The sequence below is a fragment of the Manis javanica genome, chromosome 3, assembly GCF_040802235.1.
Source record: "Manis javanica isolate MJ-LG chromosome 3, MJ_LKY, whole genome shotgun sequence".
In the NCBI taxonomy this organism is placed as follows: domain Eukaryota; kingdom Metazoa; phylum Chordata; class Mammalia; order Pholidota; family Manidae; genus Manis; species Manis javanica.
In genome coordinates this window covers 13,887,227-13,903,394 of record NC_133158.1, presented here as the reverse complement: position 1 = coordinate 13,903,394, position 16,168 = coordinate 13,887,227, and the positions used below count along the sequence as shown (strand labels likewise).

The 16,168-nt window shown below is 39.7% G+C and overlaps 1 protein-coding gene across 3 annotated transcripts in view; it reads right to left on the bottom strand.

Annotated features, from left to right (window-relative positions):
* The window catches only part of SLC25A26 (solute carrier family 25 member 26), a 145,775-nt gene extending 139,456 nt beyond the window's left edge, over positions 1–6,319 (bottom strand). For 2 of the 3 annotated variants that reach the window (XM_073230870.1, XM_037019104.2), the window contains exon 1: positions 6,101–6,319. In XM_073230870.1, coding sequence (XP_073086971.1) covers positions 6,101–6,133 — 33 coding nt within the window. In that variant the 5' untranslated portion in view covers positions 6,134–6,319. The remainder of the gene's footprint in view (positions 1–6,100) is intronic. The other variant, XM_037019103.2, reaches the window with a different exon arrangement.
* Between the last annotated feature and the right edge of the window lie 9,849 nt (positions 6,320–16,168).

Below are 16,168 nucleotides of genomic sequence, written 5' to 3'. Positions count from 1 at the left end.
TCAGTGAGGGGTAACTAAGACCCTCAAAACACTTGGGCCCTAAACTATGTGTCCAGCTTCATTGCACAGATTGTTGAGGACCTTAGGCCTCATCCAATGTTTCCCAAACAACTCCTGAAACTTAGCATTTTTCTGCTCCAGCTTAGGTTTTTCTCTCATCCTGTAATGCCCTTCCGGTGTTCCTTGTCTCCTGTGTATTGGAGCCAGCAGAACATGTTTCCTGCCACTGCACACATGCATGCACACACGCATCCCTGCCAAAATCCTGTTCACTGGTTGTTAAGGCTGTGACCAAATGCCATCTCTCTCCTAAGGCCCTTCTCAATCTCCCAGTCAGGACTAAATGCTCTGTCCTTGATGACCCCATATAATTCTTTATTTTTCATGTCTGGCACTCACCGTCTTGTCTGACATAAAATCCTTCAGAACAGAAGACAGGTCAATCACCTGTGCCTCTGAAGCACCCAAGCCAGCACCACATACACTTCAGGGCTTCAGCACTTGTTTGGTGGTTTGAATCAAACGGAAATGTGAGACAACAAGAAAACACTTTATGGAAAGATTAAATGTTCGAGGGAAAACTGCAGTGAAGCCTTCTCTGGGTGTCCCTGTTGTGGTTTGCCGCAGCACTTGCGACACCTGAAAGCTGGTGTTAATGGTCTGCTACCATACTTCTTAGCACCCACAGCTACACTGACAGCTGTTACATATTAAGAATGACTTCTCCAGATATCCTGTTGATCGTCACCTCCTGATAAAAAAGACTAGGTAGGTTCAGTTTTGCTTAGTGAGGCTATTTTTAAGAATGCAATAATGGTTCTAGAATGTGTCCTGCATATTCTTCCATTTCTCCAGAAATTCTTTCAGATTAAATATTGCCTAAGACCACAGCATCAGGCAAACAGACCTGGCTTCAATCTCGACTGGGTCTTCTTATGAAAGCTATTTAATCCTCTGTATGCCTGTACTTCTTCATACCTGAAATGGAGAATATGGAAAAATAATAATACTTATACTTAACAGAGTTTCTGAGAAATGAGTGAGCTTAAGTGAGAATTAAAAATAATTAGATGAGCCTGCTATATACTTAACAAAAACACCTGCCTTAAGTATCAATACATATGAATTATTATTTTTAGTACTAAGTTACTACAAATACCCTTCATAATTTGCCAATGCCGTACTTCTGACATGCCAGTATTAAAAACCATTCAGAAGACTAAGGAGTACTTTCCCGAAGACTAAAGATTACATTCGTATATTAAACTTAATAGACTCATATATGAAATCTATAAATTCAAGTCTTTCATTAATAAAAGCTCTTCTTATATTCTGCTCCCTGGACAAGAACCACCCACCCACAGACAGACTCAATAAAAAGCCAAACCATGCAAAGTGTGGTAGGAACAATTCAGTATCAATCCTTAAAAATGTGAGAAATACTAGTGTTCACATTTCTTTATGACTATTCAATTTGAATGTATAGATTATTTTAAAAAAGCAGAATACAAAATTGTAACTACATGACTTCGGCTATAAAAAACTACATTGGCACGTGTTAAAGTCTCAGTAAATGGTTACTTTTGTATCACCATTTGCAACTGTATAGCTAATGTTTTATTTTCTGTTTAATACTTGACTGCCACCTACTTGACTATAAACCCTTGAGGGCAAGGACCGTATCTTTGGGCCACATTTTGCAAGTAGGAGAATAAAGGCTAAGAAAAATGTCTGGTTAAACAGGTAAGAGATCCCTAAAATTGTGGAGGTAGAAAAAACTGTAGGTACAGCTTTTATAATCCCTCTATTTGCTATTTCATTACATTCTGTATCAGAAAAGAAATAATTAACATTTATATTTGCATGCACGGTGTTTGGCTTGGAAGTGGTAAAATCACATTAACAAGTCATTTACAAATAAATCATCAAATATTAAAACTTGCCCAGTACCTCCTCCTATACTGAAAAACAAATGATGGGGAAAGGTACAGGAGAAACGTCTCTTTCTCAGCGGTGGTTCCCAACTGCGGTCCTAGACACTGGTGGTCTCAAAGGCTGCCTGCATGCTCCTCTGACCGATCAAAACCCAGAATACACTTGTATCGGTGAGTGCCTGCTCAACACAAAAATGAGCCAAAAAGGAAGAAGACCTGCTCACTCTGACTTAGCAGCCTAAGAGAAACAAATCACACAAAGTGACCTTGGGAACATGAAGCGTAATAGCAAATTCCTTAAAGATTTGGAGATATGCTTCCTCATCCAACACTAACTTCCTTCTATGCCAGATTGAGGAACAGGAGGCTCCCTTCCACAAAAGCTAAGAAGCAAAGGAACACGGAAAACATCCCTTAAAAGTATGTCCAATAATAGGTCCTTCCTACCTTTCCTTCTGTTTTCTCACCCCACCTCAGAAGCCTACCCCATGCCATTCCCTCGATCCCATTCTGCCAGTGGGCCCCAGCAGAAAGGCAGGTCCAGTGACAAGACACAATTTGAGTAGTATGGAAAAGTTTTTCCAGAACCACTTTATTAATTTAAAAAAAAAAACTGCAAGGAGTCCCTGCTTTGCACAGCAGCAGCATGCGTGAATTGCGGTTACCACAAGTAACGCAAGTTTCTCACACCACTGTTCCAATTACAGCAACCACAGCGGCATTTTACAAATATGGATAAAGAGGGAAGGGACCAACAAAGATGAAAGTGCAGCAAATAAATGAGAAGAAAGTAGTGCCACTGAAAGTGAAATTCAAATATAGAGTTACAGAAAAAATAGCTGGCTGCTGGAATGGCACCGCTATCACTGGAGAGACTGTACATACGCAGCCCGAGTAAATTAGTGAAGGTGAGCTTACCAACATAAAGGGGTCCGTGGCTGTGACAGAAAGGATGAAGATGCCCCAGAGCAAGTTTTACCGGTGAAAATGTTCACACTGAAGGAAAAATCAGAGCTACTTCCCAACACTGGAGGCACACAGGGTAAAATGCTGGAAGGTGATGTGAACTTAGCAGTATGACACTTGGCCATGACTTTAAAAAAAGATACTGGTTCCTTATACGACGGGAAGACAAGTACTAGTCAAAATGCTTTTGATGTTTTTTCCAAGAAATGTTTCTGATACTTTAAATTACAATGTCCTAAATAGGGGTCTTACTATTTCTTCATTTCCCTATATATTTAAAATCAACAATAAGGGAGTCTGACATTTGACACTGACGATAATGTTTAAGGGTCATTAAATAATCATAATTTTTCTCATCGATTGTTAAGACCACTTTGCATGGTTTCCGCTTGCAAACTCATTTCACAGCCTCACACTGCCACGCATGGGCTGCCTGTACTCCACGCTGCAAAGCACCCACACCGGCCGAAGTTCTGTCACCTGCCAGAACTACAAAAGGACAATGAAATAGTTAAGTACTAAGAGGAAGGACAGGTGAGGCAAGAAAGAAAAGACATGTGATGAAGAGTGTGATGTTTTAAAAAAATCTAAAGTACTTTTTTATACTAAATAAACAAAGAAAGTAATGTTGCTATCAAAATTACTTCATATTATCTTGGTGAATTTCAATACAGCTTTTTTTCTTAATGAATGGAACAGTACTTCATGTATTTTTAATTAGGCATGAAGAGATGCACATTATATGTTTTCTATTTTCTCATGTCATAAGTATTTTCCACATTATTACAGCACATTACACTTCACAAGCACCATGCTTCATGGCTTCTGAATCATTCATGAAATACATCATCATCTGACATCATTTTCCTAACCATTTCTTTTTGTTTCATGGTTACGTGGCTTCCTATTATCTTGGCTGAGTTAAACGTTATGACCATGTTTCAGTTCCTAAAACTTAGTTACAAACTGCTTTTCTAAAAGCAGGCAGCCGTCAGTATACTCTCTGTTGCTGTTTCTGAATAGCCCATTCTGTGTTCCAAACGAAAACTAACATTCCAGCTCTCCCCTTTTCATTTTTACAGTTCTTCATCCCTCCTTGTGAAGCTTTAGGAAGGAGAGATTTAAATTGTCTGCTACATGCCAGAGTCTGTACTGCATATCTGACATTGTTATTCAATCCTTAGAGTCTGAATTTCAAGATTTCAGCAATCATCTCAGCCTACCTTTCATTCAGTCATTCAACAAGTAGTTTTGAGTGTCTACAAAGTGTCCGGCAATGGTAGCACAGTAGTAAGCAGAACAGAACTCCCTTAGAATGTTCAGCCGGTTGCAAAAATACTCCCAACCTTAAAAAAATTGCCACTCCATTTCTGAATTACTTGGTAATAAAACCTTCTAATGGCTTCCATTTATGCTTCAAGTAAAGTGCAAATTCCCTTCCATGGCCCACAGACTCACCTCATGGTCTACCTCTGCTATATCACCCCCTCCACATCCCAGGCCGGGCTACCCTTAAACCCGAGGCCTCAGTATCCACTCTAGCATTCTAAGCCTCCTTCCACCTGAGAGTTTTCTCACGTGCTGCTCCCTCTGCTCATCAAAATACCTTGCCCTTTCCTACCATTTGTTTAGGTCTTAGCTTAAATGTCACCTTCTCGGGTCCTTTCCTGGTCACTCCATTTCAAAGTTCTCCAATATTATCCTCTCTCTATCCTACCTCAGTTCATTTCTTTCATAGTACTTATCATGTGGGTTTAGTTTGTTCGCCACCATATCGAAGGGCTATCTCAGTGCCCAGTGTGCCAAATGAATCAAATTATTTGTTTTTAGCTGGAATGAAATCTAACTTCCTTGAAACTTCTACCCACCCACTGATCCTAATTTTACCCTAACTACACTGGAAAGAAAAGTACACTCTGCATGTGTACCATACTCTAACAAAGTAAGTTTTACAACCATTGTTCTTTTATTAACTCTGGCACTCACCTGTTTTTAGCAACTCCTACTGTTGCTGACTTCAGAGAGAGTGTCAAACATCAGTTAAGGGCCCAGAATTTTATGTTACACCGCCTGGGCTGGAGTCTAAGCACCAACACTTACAGACACCAAACAAACAGATCTCCATTGTGTGACTTTGGACACGTTACCTACCCTCATTTGGAAACTGGGGTAATACTTCCACTGTTTATCAAAATTAAATGAGCTGACTTACGTGAAAAGCTTACACCAGCTCTTGGCACAGGAATGTTGATTGTCAAAACCATTACTGCTGTCTCACCAGCTAGAGAGGAAAACTCCTGGTAATATATTTCTATCTTAAAACTCAGCTTATATAAGTTTCAACAAATCTAGATATAAAATCTGGATCCCACATGTCTGGTTAAGGTGCCCATTCTACATCTTTCCATACACCCTGAAAGTAGCCATCTCCTAACATTCATTTTATTGTCTCCGCCACCCACGTGGGCATGACTATAGCGTTTACTGTTACTCCAACACCTGCAACAAGAACGTTTGATAATTAAATTCCCCTGAGCCACCACTTCACCTGTGAGAGGTTTTTTAAAAAGTATTTGCCTCTTTCCACTAACCCACGACGAAAATTTAAGCAGCAAATCCCTTTCTTGTTCACTGCTGTATCTAGTATTCCTCCTGAATCGGCCATAACACAGACCTCAAAATATTTCTTACAGATTTTTGCTGTTGTGGTTCTTGGTTTTGTTTTGTGGGAGTTTTGTTTTTGACGCTAAAATGTGGTAATTCTCGTAGATTCCTAAGAAATTAAACACTGCTGCATTATGGGCTCCACAACGCAGCTGTTTGTGATCATCAACATACCCCAAGCCTAGAAGAATGTTTGCAAACAGAAAAAGCAAGTTAGTTATTCAGTGAATGAATGAACGGGTATGTGATTTTCCGAGATTAAAAGACACAACAGAATGACAACCATCGTCTCGGAGAGGCGGAGTGTCGCTCCCTTACCCCCGTGTCTTTCTGGGGTTCGGGTAGGAAGGACAACGCCCTGACAAGAGGCCCGGTGGGGCCCAGGGGCCCCGCGACCCCCCCAGACTTGGTGACCGATGACCCGAAAGCGGTTCTGCGCGCAGAGCCGGAAGAAAGCCCCAGGGCAGAGAAGCCTCCACGGGCTCGGGGGCGGCCTCCGGCACGCCGGGCTCCGCGCCCGGTCACCCCGCACTCACCACCAGTGAAGCCACGAACCCGGGCTGGTCCATAGCCCACAGACTCCGTCAAGGCTGGAATGAGAGTCAGCAAGGACAGGTCTCCGCCGCACGCCTGGGCGCCGCCATCTTGGAGGCGGGGCCGTGCGGTCTCGGCACTTCCGCGGCCACGTAAGGAGCATCCACAACAACTACACGTGCAGCCCGTGCAGGGGCCAGAGGCGCGTCGGAAAGGTGGAGTGGGCGCTAGGGGGAGGGTGGGGTTTACGATGGTGGGTGGGGCTTAGGGAAGGAGTCGAGTCAAGTCTCGCGACGCTTCTCTGCCTCCGTTTCTTGCAACAGCCTTGACTGGACTAGAGCAAGGGACTCTGGCGAACCAATGAGCCTCGGCCCGGAGCCGGGCGGTGAGGCCGGACGAAGTCCAGAGAGGCGTGGACATAGTGGAGGGAGGGGCCACGGAGGGCCGGGACCAGTTTCGGAGGAGGTGGTGGTTTCCAACCAATGATTTCTTTGCGGTTTATCTTTTGGTTTTATCTGTACACATTTTGCATGGATTTCTATAAAACAGACTCAATAGTAGAAGACTATTAAATAAGAATATAGAAAACAGCAATGACTGTAATGGGGGGTGGGGGATGAGGACTTGATAATATGGGTTAACGTTGAAACCACAGTGTTCATGTGAAACCTTCATGTATATCAGTGATAGTTTAAATTTAAGAAAAAGAATATATAGCACAGTGAAAAATATACATAGAAAAAACTTTAAAATTTCTCTTGAGCTAAAAATGATATGGCAGCTGATTTCCCTAGAGTGAACGATCTATAAGAGAACAAAACGGACTGCAGTATCTTTAATGACCTGGCCTCAGAAGTCACTCAGTTATCGTTCCTGCAATCGCCTATTGGTTACACAGGTTATCCCTACTTCTTATGGGATTGGACCACATAAATACCAGGAGGTGAGGATCACTGAGTGCCACTTTGGAAAATGGCACCAATCAGAGAAATGCAACTACAACCACATGCTCACTAGAGTGTCTACGATTAAAAAGGCCAAAAAGACCATGTGTTGTTGGCAAAGATAAAGAGCAACTAGAACTCTCATACATTGCTTTTGAGAATGTGATATGGTACAACCATTATGGAAACCAATGCCCCTCTTTTAATTTGTGATTTTTTTTAAACTTTCCCCTCCAATTAAGTCCTCCCCAAATGGTTCTTCCCCTCTCCCCCCACTTCACAATGCCCCTCTTAACTGTTTATCCAAAGGAAATGAAAACATGTGTCCATACAAAGACTTTTACATTATTGTACAAAGCAGCTTTATCCATATTACACAAAAACTGTAAACAACCCAAATGTTCATCAACTGGTGAATGGAAAAACATAGATGGTACATCCATACAATGGAATATTATTCAGCAATAAAAATTAATGAACTACACATGGAAAAACATGGATTAGTCTCAAAATATTTTGTAAGTGAAAAACGATTTTAAAAACTACGTATTTGTGATTCCACTTGCATGAAATTCCAGAAAAGAAAAAAGTATGGTGACAAAGCAGATCACCAGGGCTGGGTGGGGGTAAAGAGTTGGTTACAAAGGAGCCGTAAAAAACATTTTGGAGTGGCAGAGATATTCTGTATCATTATTGTGGTGGCCACTGCTTGGGTGCATACCTTTACCAAAATGCATTAACTTACACAATTTAAATGGACACATTGTACTGTATGTAAATTATACCTCAATAGAGTTTATTAAAATGTAATCACTTTATCTTACAGGATGATGATGATGATTGAACGATCCTGGCATATAGAAAACATTAAATTTATTCAGTATTTTAAGGTGAATTAAGCACTTTATGATACATACTATATATACTATAGACATCATAAGAAAAAAATGGATCTTATTTCCAATTACTAATGACCTTGGAAATTTTAAATACAACTCCTTTCCTAGGAGAAAATTTAACCAAACTACTGATTTTGAGATAATACCTCCTTCAGTCTAAAATTAAGCAAAAACTCTTGTCCTCTTCGATGTATTTGTCTTTAACTTTGTATGGAAAAATTGTGTTGATGCCATTTTCTGATAACATGGAGGGTAATACAATTCATCAGGTACCTTTTGGAATCAAGGGGGGAAATGTCACATATTCTCTCCTTTTGTACAAAGTAAAAGCTTCATCTAGAAGCCCTGTAGGAAATACAGATATTACAAACCTAGAAACTCCTTGTCATGAAATGCTAGCAAAAAGAGATCTGTTACCACTTGTGCATAAATTTTGAATGGAGTATTTCAATGTCCCCACATGGTAGGGAGTGTATGTCCTCAAATCTTCCGTTTTAAAAGATACAGGAAATGAGGTATGCACCGATTTGCATTAAACACATGCTAGTTTACTAATACTGTTGTCTTCTTCCATTAAATCTACCACTGTGAGCCAAGTTTACTTTTAAACAAGTTCTAAAATCTTAACAGCACTTTTAAAAATTAGCAGAAAGCCAAAAACATACATCTAACTAAAAGGAAGTAAAGGACATATTCTTTAGCCAGGACTAGGCCCAGGGTCTAAGCTCCCAGTACTGATCTTCACTGAAAAATAAGTCAATAGTTTGAATCATTTTCAGTAAAAATATTTGTGGAAGTATTTTCCCATCTGTAAAGGATAGCAAATATATGCAATGGAAAGGACGTCAAATGGAAAATGTAAAAGGCCTGTTTTAAAGGTGCGTTTTCCTTTTAACTGAATCAAAATTATACTTGTCATGTGGCTTTATGTTTCTATTTCAAATCAGTGAGAAAAAAAAATGATCCTTTCAGTAAGTGATTTTGGGGCATTCAAAATGTTTTCGGACGGATAACCATTTAGAAGAGAACAATGTTTTAATGTTTTATCCCTGTCTCATACTTTACCTCCAAAAACAGTTCCAAATAGATTAAAATTTTTATTTGACAAATTAAACTATTAAAATACTAAAAGAAAACAGGAAACATTTTAATATTCTTGAGGTAAAGAAGCAGGTTCTATGAATGAACTTTTTTTAACTAGAAAAACATTTGCAGTATATACCACAACAATGAATTCTTAATACTTAATAGCTCCTATAAGTCAGTAAGAAAAATTCCTATACCAATGGAAAAAATAGGCAAAGTTCACAAAGGAAGAAATGCAGATAGCTAATAAACATGTCAAACATTTTAAATTTATGAATAACATCAAAATGAAAATTAAAACAACAATAAAGCATGTTTTTTATCTCAACAAGTAGGCAGAGACTTTTTTTGAGAGAGATCCACAGCAACTTTTCTGTTGAGCAATAAGACAGAATGTATCAAAACCCTAAAAAATGTTCTTTATCCTAAATTATTCCACTTGCATTGTACTCTAAGGAACTATATTTAATAATCCATAGAAATATGACTATAAGGATATTCATTTTACTCTTTATTATAGCAAAGAAAGAATTTGTATACAACCAAAAATGTTGAGTATGACTGAGATACTTTAATAGTGCCCATATGTAGCTATTTAAAAACATGATGTAGAAGATCATATTTAATGATGCAGAAAGATGGTAAACATAAAAATGGTTGCACACAAGCACATGCATATGCTGGTTTTTCTCCTTATATCCCAGCAGATCCATTCCTACTTCCTTTGCCTTAATCTCTGTCCTAAGTAGCTGACCCCTAGGAACTGCCCTCTGGTTTCCAGCTGGGTTTGGCCAATGAAAATCGTGGGCAAATCTGAGGATGGCAGGAGAAAGAGGTCAGGGTACTTCTTCTCTGCTCCCTCCCTGCCTCAACCCAATTCTGGTGGGTGTTGTGTCCCTCTACAATCCTGCTATGAGACAGCCACGCCTCTCTGACTCCCCCTCTCTTTGGCCTCTGCTAACACCTTCCCTTACTTCTTCAGGTCAAGAGATGGTATATGGCTTCCCATTATTGTAGGGCCTGGCTGTCCTTCATACCTAATTGATTTTCTTAACACTGCCCACAGTTCTTTTCAAGATCACAGTTGAGTGTCCTCTATTGGTTGCTAATACTCTGATTGACAGAAGACAATATCATTCAATTTTTGTAAACATATGCATTTTAGTTATCTATTGCTGCATAACAAAGGAACCCAACATTTATCAGCTTAAAATAACAAACATTTGCTGTCTCAGAGTTCGGTGTGGCCGAAAATCTGGATATGGCCTAGTTAGGCACAGCTGGCTCAAAGCCCTTGATGAGACTGCAGGCTGTCAGCTAGGGCTGTGATCCCATCTGATGGCTCACACGGAGGAGGACCCACTTCTGCGCTCACGTGGCTGCTGGCAGGACCCAGTTCCTCATGGGATGGTGCTTGAGAGGCTCAATTTCTCACTGTTGGCTGGAGGCTCCCCTGTTCCTCGCCCCAAGAGCCTCTCCCTAGGGGAGCTTTCAACATGACCTCTGGCTTTGATGAGAGTGAGCAAGCAAGAAAGACTGAGAAGGAACACCCAAGATGGAAGCCGCAGACTTCTGCAACCTCATCTCTGGGATGACATCCCATCACTTCTGCCAGTCCATGCTCAGTGGGAAGGGAATTACACAAGGGCATGCATACAGGCAATCACTGGGGGCAATCTTAGAGGCAATATGTAATCTTGCAAATGCACAGAAAAAAAAATTTGTATGACTGTTACCTTTGGGCACGTTAAAAATTATCTTTGTTTTCTTTTTGTATTACTGGCCATTTCCAACAAATAATTACTGTTTCTATGATTATTGTTATCATATAAATCTTTTGTTACTGACCTATCATATGACAATCACTCATATGACACTGCTTGATATCTTAACCTTTTCCATAAACAAATTTGATATAAACCTGCCTAGACTGTAGAAAGAGTGAATCAATTTTCTGCCACGATTGGGTTTTGTTCAATATTTGACTCAATCTTCAGAGCTCTGGCTAGATTTTCACATACATAAAAATAATCAAGGTGAAATTTGCTCAGCTAATTTTTACATTCTCTGACAAAGATCCCTACTTTATTAGACATGGAAAGTATCCTAAAACCTGTGCATTGTGCATTTACAGCCCATCATTTTGGCAAGCCTGTCATATTGAAATAAAACACAGAAGTGCCCTTGCTGTAATTGCTCCCCTTTGTTGAAGTGGCAACAGATAATTAAAGGTCACCCTTGTGACACAAATGACGAGAACAAATGATTTTTCTCACCAACTGATGATTGTTATAATCAAGGGCAAACTGAGCAATTTTTTAATTTGCAGTACTGGAAATGATGGGAAAACACAAATGGGGTTCATGATCTACCCATTATATGAAATTTAAGCAAAAGAGTCCACCATGAAACCCAGTCTCTGGCTAGGCATAAATAAGAACTTGGATTTATGTTAATTCCATTAGCAAGTGCTGAGCACCTATTCTATGTCCGTATAGGCCCTGTTATTTTTTATTTTTTATTTTTTGAGAGGGCATCTCTCATATTTATTGAACAAATGGTTGTTAACAACAATAAAATTCTGTATAGGGGAGTCAATGCTCAATGCACAATCATTAATCCACCCCAAGCCTAATTCTCGTCAGTCTCCAATCTTCTGAAGCATAATGAACAAGTTCTTACATGGTGAACAAATTCTTACGTAGTGAAAAAGTTCTTACATGGTGAACAGTACAAGGGCAGTCATCACAGAAACTTTCGGTTTTGATCACGCATTATGAGCTATAAACAGGTCAAATATGAATATTCGTTTGATTTTTATACTTGATTTATATGTGGACCCCACATTTCTCCATTTATTATTATTTTTTTTAATAAAATGCTAAAGTGGTAGGCAGATGCAAGATAAAGGTACAAAACATAGTTTACTGTTGTAAGAGAGCAAATGTAGATGATCAGGTGTGTGCCTGTAGACTATGTGTTAATCTAAGCTAGACAAGGGCAATAAAACATCTACGGATGCAGAAGATTTCTCTCGAAACAGGGGGAGTGAGGTTCTAAGCCTCACCTCTGTTGATCCCCAATTTCTCACCTGATGGCCCCCCTGCAACTGTGCCTGTCTTAGGTTGTTCCTCCCTTGAGGAATCTTACCCATCTCTGGCTAACCAGTCATCTTCCGGGGCCATACAGGGAAATGTAAAGTTGGTAAGTGAGAGAGGGGCAATATTGTTTGAAAAGGTTAGCTTTTTACTTCTTTGCAGATTTATGCCCTGTGGCTTCTATGCCCAGCATTTGTCTTGAGGTATCTTTACCACTTGGAGGAATTATGATACTCAGTAAATTCGATATGAGGCACGAATTCTATTTGAGGATTGTAATTAGGAAGGAAGAAGAAAAGCTATAGAGGTAGCAGATGGAAGAAAACATGGGAGGATTGATTATTTCTTTGACATATCTTCTTGTAGAGTAACTTAAGCATGTATAGGTTTTAAACTACTAATTAAATTGCGCACACACATTAACATAATAGGAATACAGTTACATAACCAAAGCAGATCTATAATTACCAGCCATCTCCAGTGGAGCCAAGAAGACCAGTTAGGCACCCTAGGCATTTGTGAAAATTTGTCTATGATATGATGGATATTGTCCAACTGTACTTGAACAGTCTGAGAGAAACCAGACAAATTAAAGCAGCCCATTCCTGGGAACTGTTCACATCCCATATGTTCTTTTAACAGTAGATAGTCTATAGTTGTAAGATTTTGGAGCGCTACAACTTGCACTTCTCCTAATTCTTGGTTGAGTTCCAACAGTATAGATCCAGTCAAATTTGTTGTTTTACTGAAAGCACAGGCCAGCTTAGATATCTCCTTCTTCATTCCAATGGCAAGTCCAGGAACCAGTGGGATGGATGCAGCTACAACTGTGGCATCGCCTGGATCTTTGTTGAGGTTTGTTAATGATCATCTTCTGGAATGACTCTTCCAGAGAGTGCTGATGTTGGAAGTTCTTCTTCATATCGTATCTTAGTTCGTTTTCTGGGTAGCCAAATTAGGCTTTGATCCTCTGTATAAACACAAACAGACCCTTTGCCCACACTTTGATATGCCCTTTATACCATTGTGTAGAACTCATCGGAGGACACCACACAGGAACTGCCTTTTTTTTTTTTAAGAGAAAGGAATATTATCACAAAAGTGTACCTCCATAGCCGATCATCTGACACCCTTTAAGAGATCAAAATTAAGGATATTTAAAGCATGCATTAATCGTTGACATACAGTTAGTTTTATCCTATCAGGGAGTAATCCCCCTTTTCTTTCTTTCTTTTTTTTTATCTTTAATCTACACTTACATGAAGAATATTATGTTTACTAGGCTCTCCCCTATGCCAGGGCACCCCTATAAACCACTTTACAGTCACTGTCCATCAGCATAGCAAAATGTTGTAGAATCACTACTTGTCTTCTCTGTGTTGTACAGCCTTCCCCTTTCTACCACCCCCTATGCATGCTAATCTTAATAACCCCTTCTTCTTCCCCCCCCTTATCCCTCCCTACCCACCCACCCTCGCCAGTCCCTTTCCCTTTGGTACCTGTTAGTCCATTCTTGGGTTCTGTGATTCCGCTGCTGTTTTGTTCCTTCAGTTTTCCCTCTGTTCTTATACTCCACAGATGAGTGAAATCACTTGGTATTTCTCTTTCTCCGCTTGGCTTATTTCACTGAGCATAATACCCTCCAGCTCCATCCATGTTGCTGCAAATGGTAGGATTTGCCCTCTTCTTATGGCTGAGTAGTATTCCATTGTGTATATGTACCACATCTTCTTTATCCATTCATCTACCGATGGACATTTAGGTTGCTTCCAATTCTTCGGTATTGTAAATAGTGCTACAATAAACATAGGGGTGTATCTGTCTTTCTCAAACTTGATTGCTGCGTTCTTAGGGTAAATTCCTAGGAGTGGAATTCCTGGGTCAAATGGTAGGTCTGTTTTGAGCATTTTGATGAACCTCCATACTGCTTTCCACAATGGTTGAACTAATTTACATTCCCACCAGCAGTGTAGGAGGGTTGCCCTTTCTCCACAGCCTTGCCAACATTTGTTGTTGTTTGTCTTTTGCATGGCAGCCATCCTTACTGGTGTGAGGTGATACCTCATTATAGTTTTAATTTGCATTTCTCTGATAATTAGCGATGTGGAGCATCTTTTCATGTGTCTGTTGGCCATCTGTATTTCTTTTTTGGGGAACTGTCTGTTCAGTTCCTCTGCCCATTTTTTAATTGGATTATTTGATTTTTGTTTGTTGAGGCATGAGAGCTCTTTATATATTTTGGAGGTCAAGCCTTTATTGGCTCTGTCATTTACAAATATATTCTCCCATACTGTAGGGTTCCTTTTTGTTCTATTGATGGTGTCTTTTGCTGTACAGAAGCTTTGCAGCTTAATATAGTCCCACTTGTTCATTTTTGCTGTTGTTTTCCTTGCCCGGGGAGATATGTTCAAGAAGAGGTCACTCATGTTTATGTCTAAGAGGTTTTTGCCTATGTTTTTTTCCACGAGTTCAATGGTTTCATTACTTACATTCAGGTCTTTGATCCATTTTGAATTTACTTTTGTGTATGGGGTTAGACAATGGTCCAGTTTCATTCTCCTACATGTAGCTGTCCAGTTTTGCCAGTACCATCTGTTGAAGAGACCGTCATTTCGCCATTGTATGTCCATGGCTCCTTTATCAAATATTAATTGACCATATACGTTTGGTTTAATGTCTGGAGTTTCTAGTCTGTTCCACTGGCCTGTGGCTCTGTTCTTGTGCCAGTACCAAATTGTCTTGATTACTATGGCTTTGTAATAGAGCTTGAAGTTGGGGAGTGAAATCCCCCCTACTTTATTCATCTTTCTCAGGATTGCTTTGGCTATTCGAGGTCTTTGGTGTTTCCATATGAATTTTTGAATTATTTGTTCCAGTTCATTGAAGAATGTTGCTGGTAACTTGATAGGGAATGCATCAAACCTGTATATTGCTATGGGAAGGATGGCCATTTTGACGATATTGATTCTTCCTAGCTACAAGCATGGGATGAGTTTCCATTTGTTAGTGTCCCCTTTAATTTCTCTTAAGAGTGACTTGTAGTTTTCAGACTATAGGTCATTCACTTCTTTGGTTAGATTTAGTCCTAGGTATTTTATTCTTTTTGATGCAATTGTGAATGGAATTGTTTTCCTGATTTCTCTTTCTATTGGTTCATTGTTAGTGTATAGGAAAGCTACAGATTTCTGTGTGTTAATTTTGTATCCTGCAACTGTGCTGTATTCCAGTATCAGTTCTAGTAGTCTTTGGGTGGAGTCTTTAGGGTTCTTTATGTACAATATCATGTTGTCTGCAAATAGTGACAGTTTAACTTCTTCTTTACCAATCTGGATTCCTTGTATTTCTTTGTTTTGTCTGATGACTGTGGCTAGGACCTCCAGTACTATGTTAAATAGCAGTGGGGAGAGTGCGCATCCCTGTCTTGTTCCTGATCTCAGAGGAAAAGCTTTCAGCTTCTCGCTGTTTAGTATAATGTTGGCTGTGGGTTTATGATATATGGCCTTTATTATGTTGAGGTACTTGCCCTCTATTCCCATTTTGCTGAGAGTTTTTATCATGAATGGATGTTGAATTTTGTCAAATGCTTTTTCAGCATCTATGGAGATGATCATGTGGTTTTTGTCTTTCTTTTTGTTGATGTGGTGGATGATGTTGATGGATTCTTGAATGTTGTACCATCCTTGCATCCCTGGGATGAACCCCACTTGGTCATGGTGTATGATCCTTTTGATATACTTTTGAATTCAGTTTGCTAATATTTTATTGAGTATTTTTGCATCTACATTCATCAGGGATATTGGTCTGTAATTTTCTTTTTTGGTGGGGTCTTTGCCTAGTTTTGGTATTAGGGTGATGTTAGCTTCATAGAATGAGTTTGGGAGTATTCCCTCCTCCTCTATTTTTTGGAAAACTTTAAGGAGAATGGGTATTATGTCTTCTCTGTGTATCTGATAAAATTCCAAGGTAAATGCGTACGGCCCGGGGGTTTTGTTCTTGGGTAGTTTTTTGATTACCGTTTCAATTTCTTTGCTCTTAATTGGTTT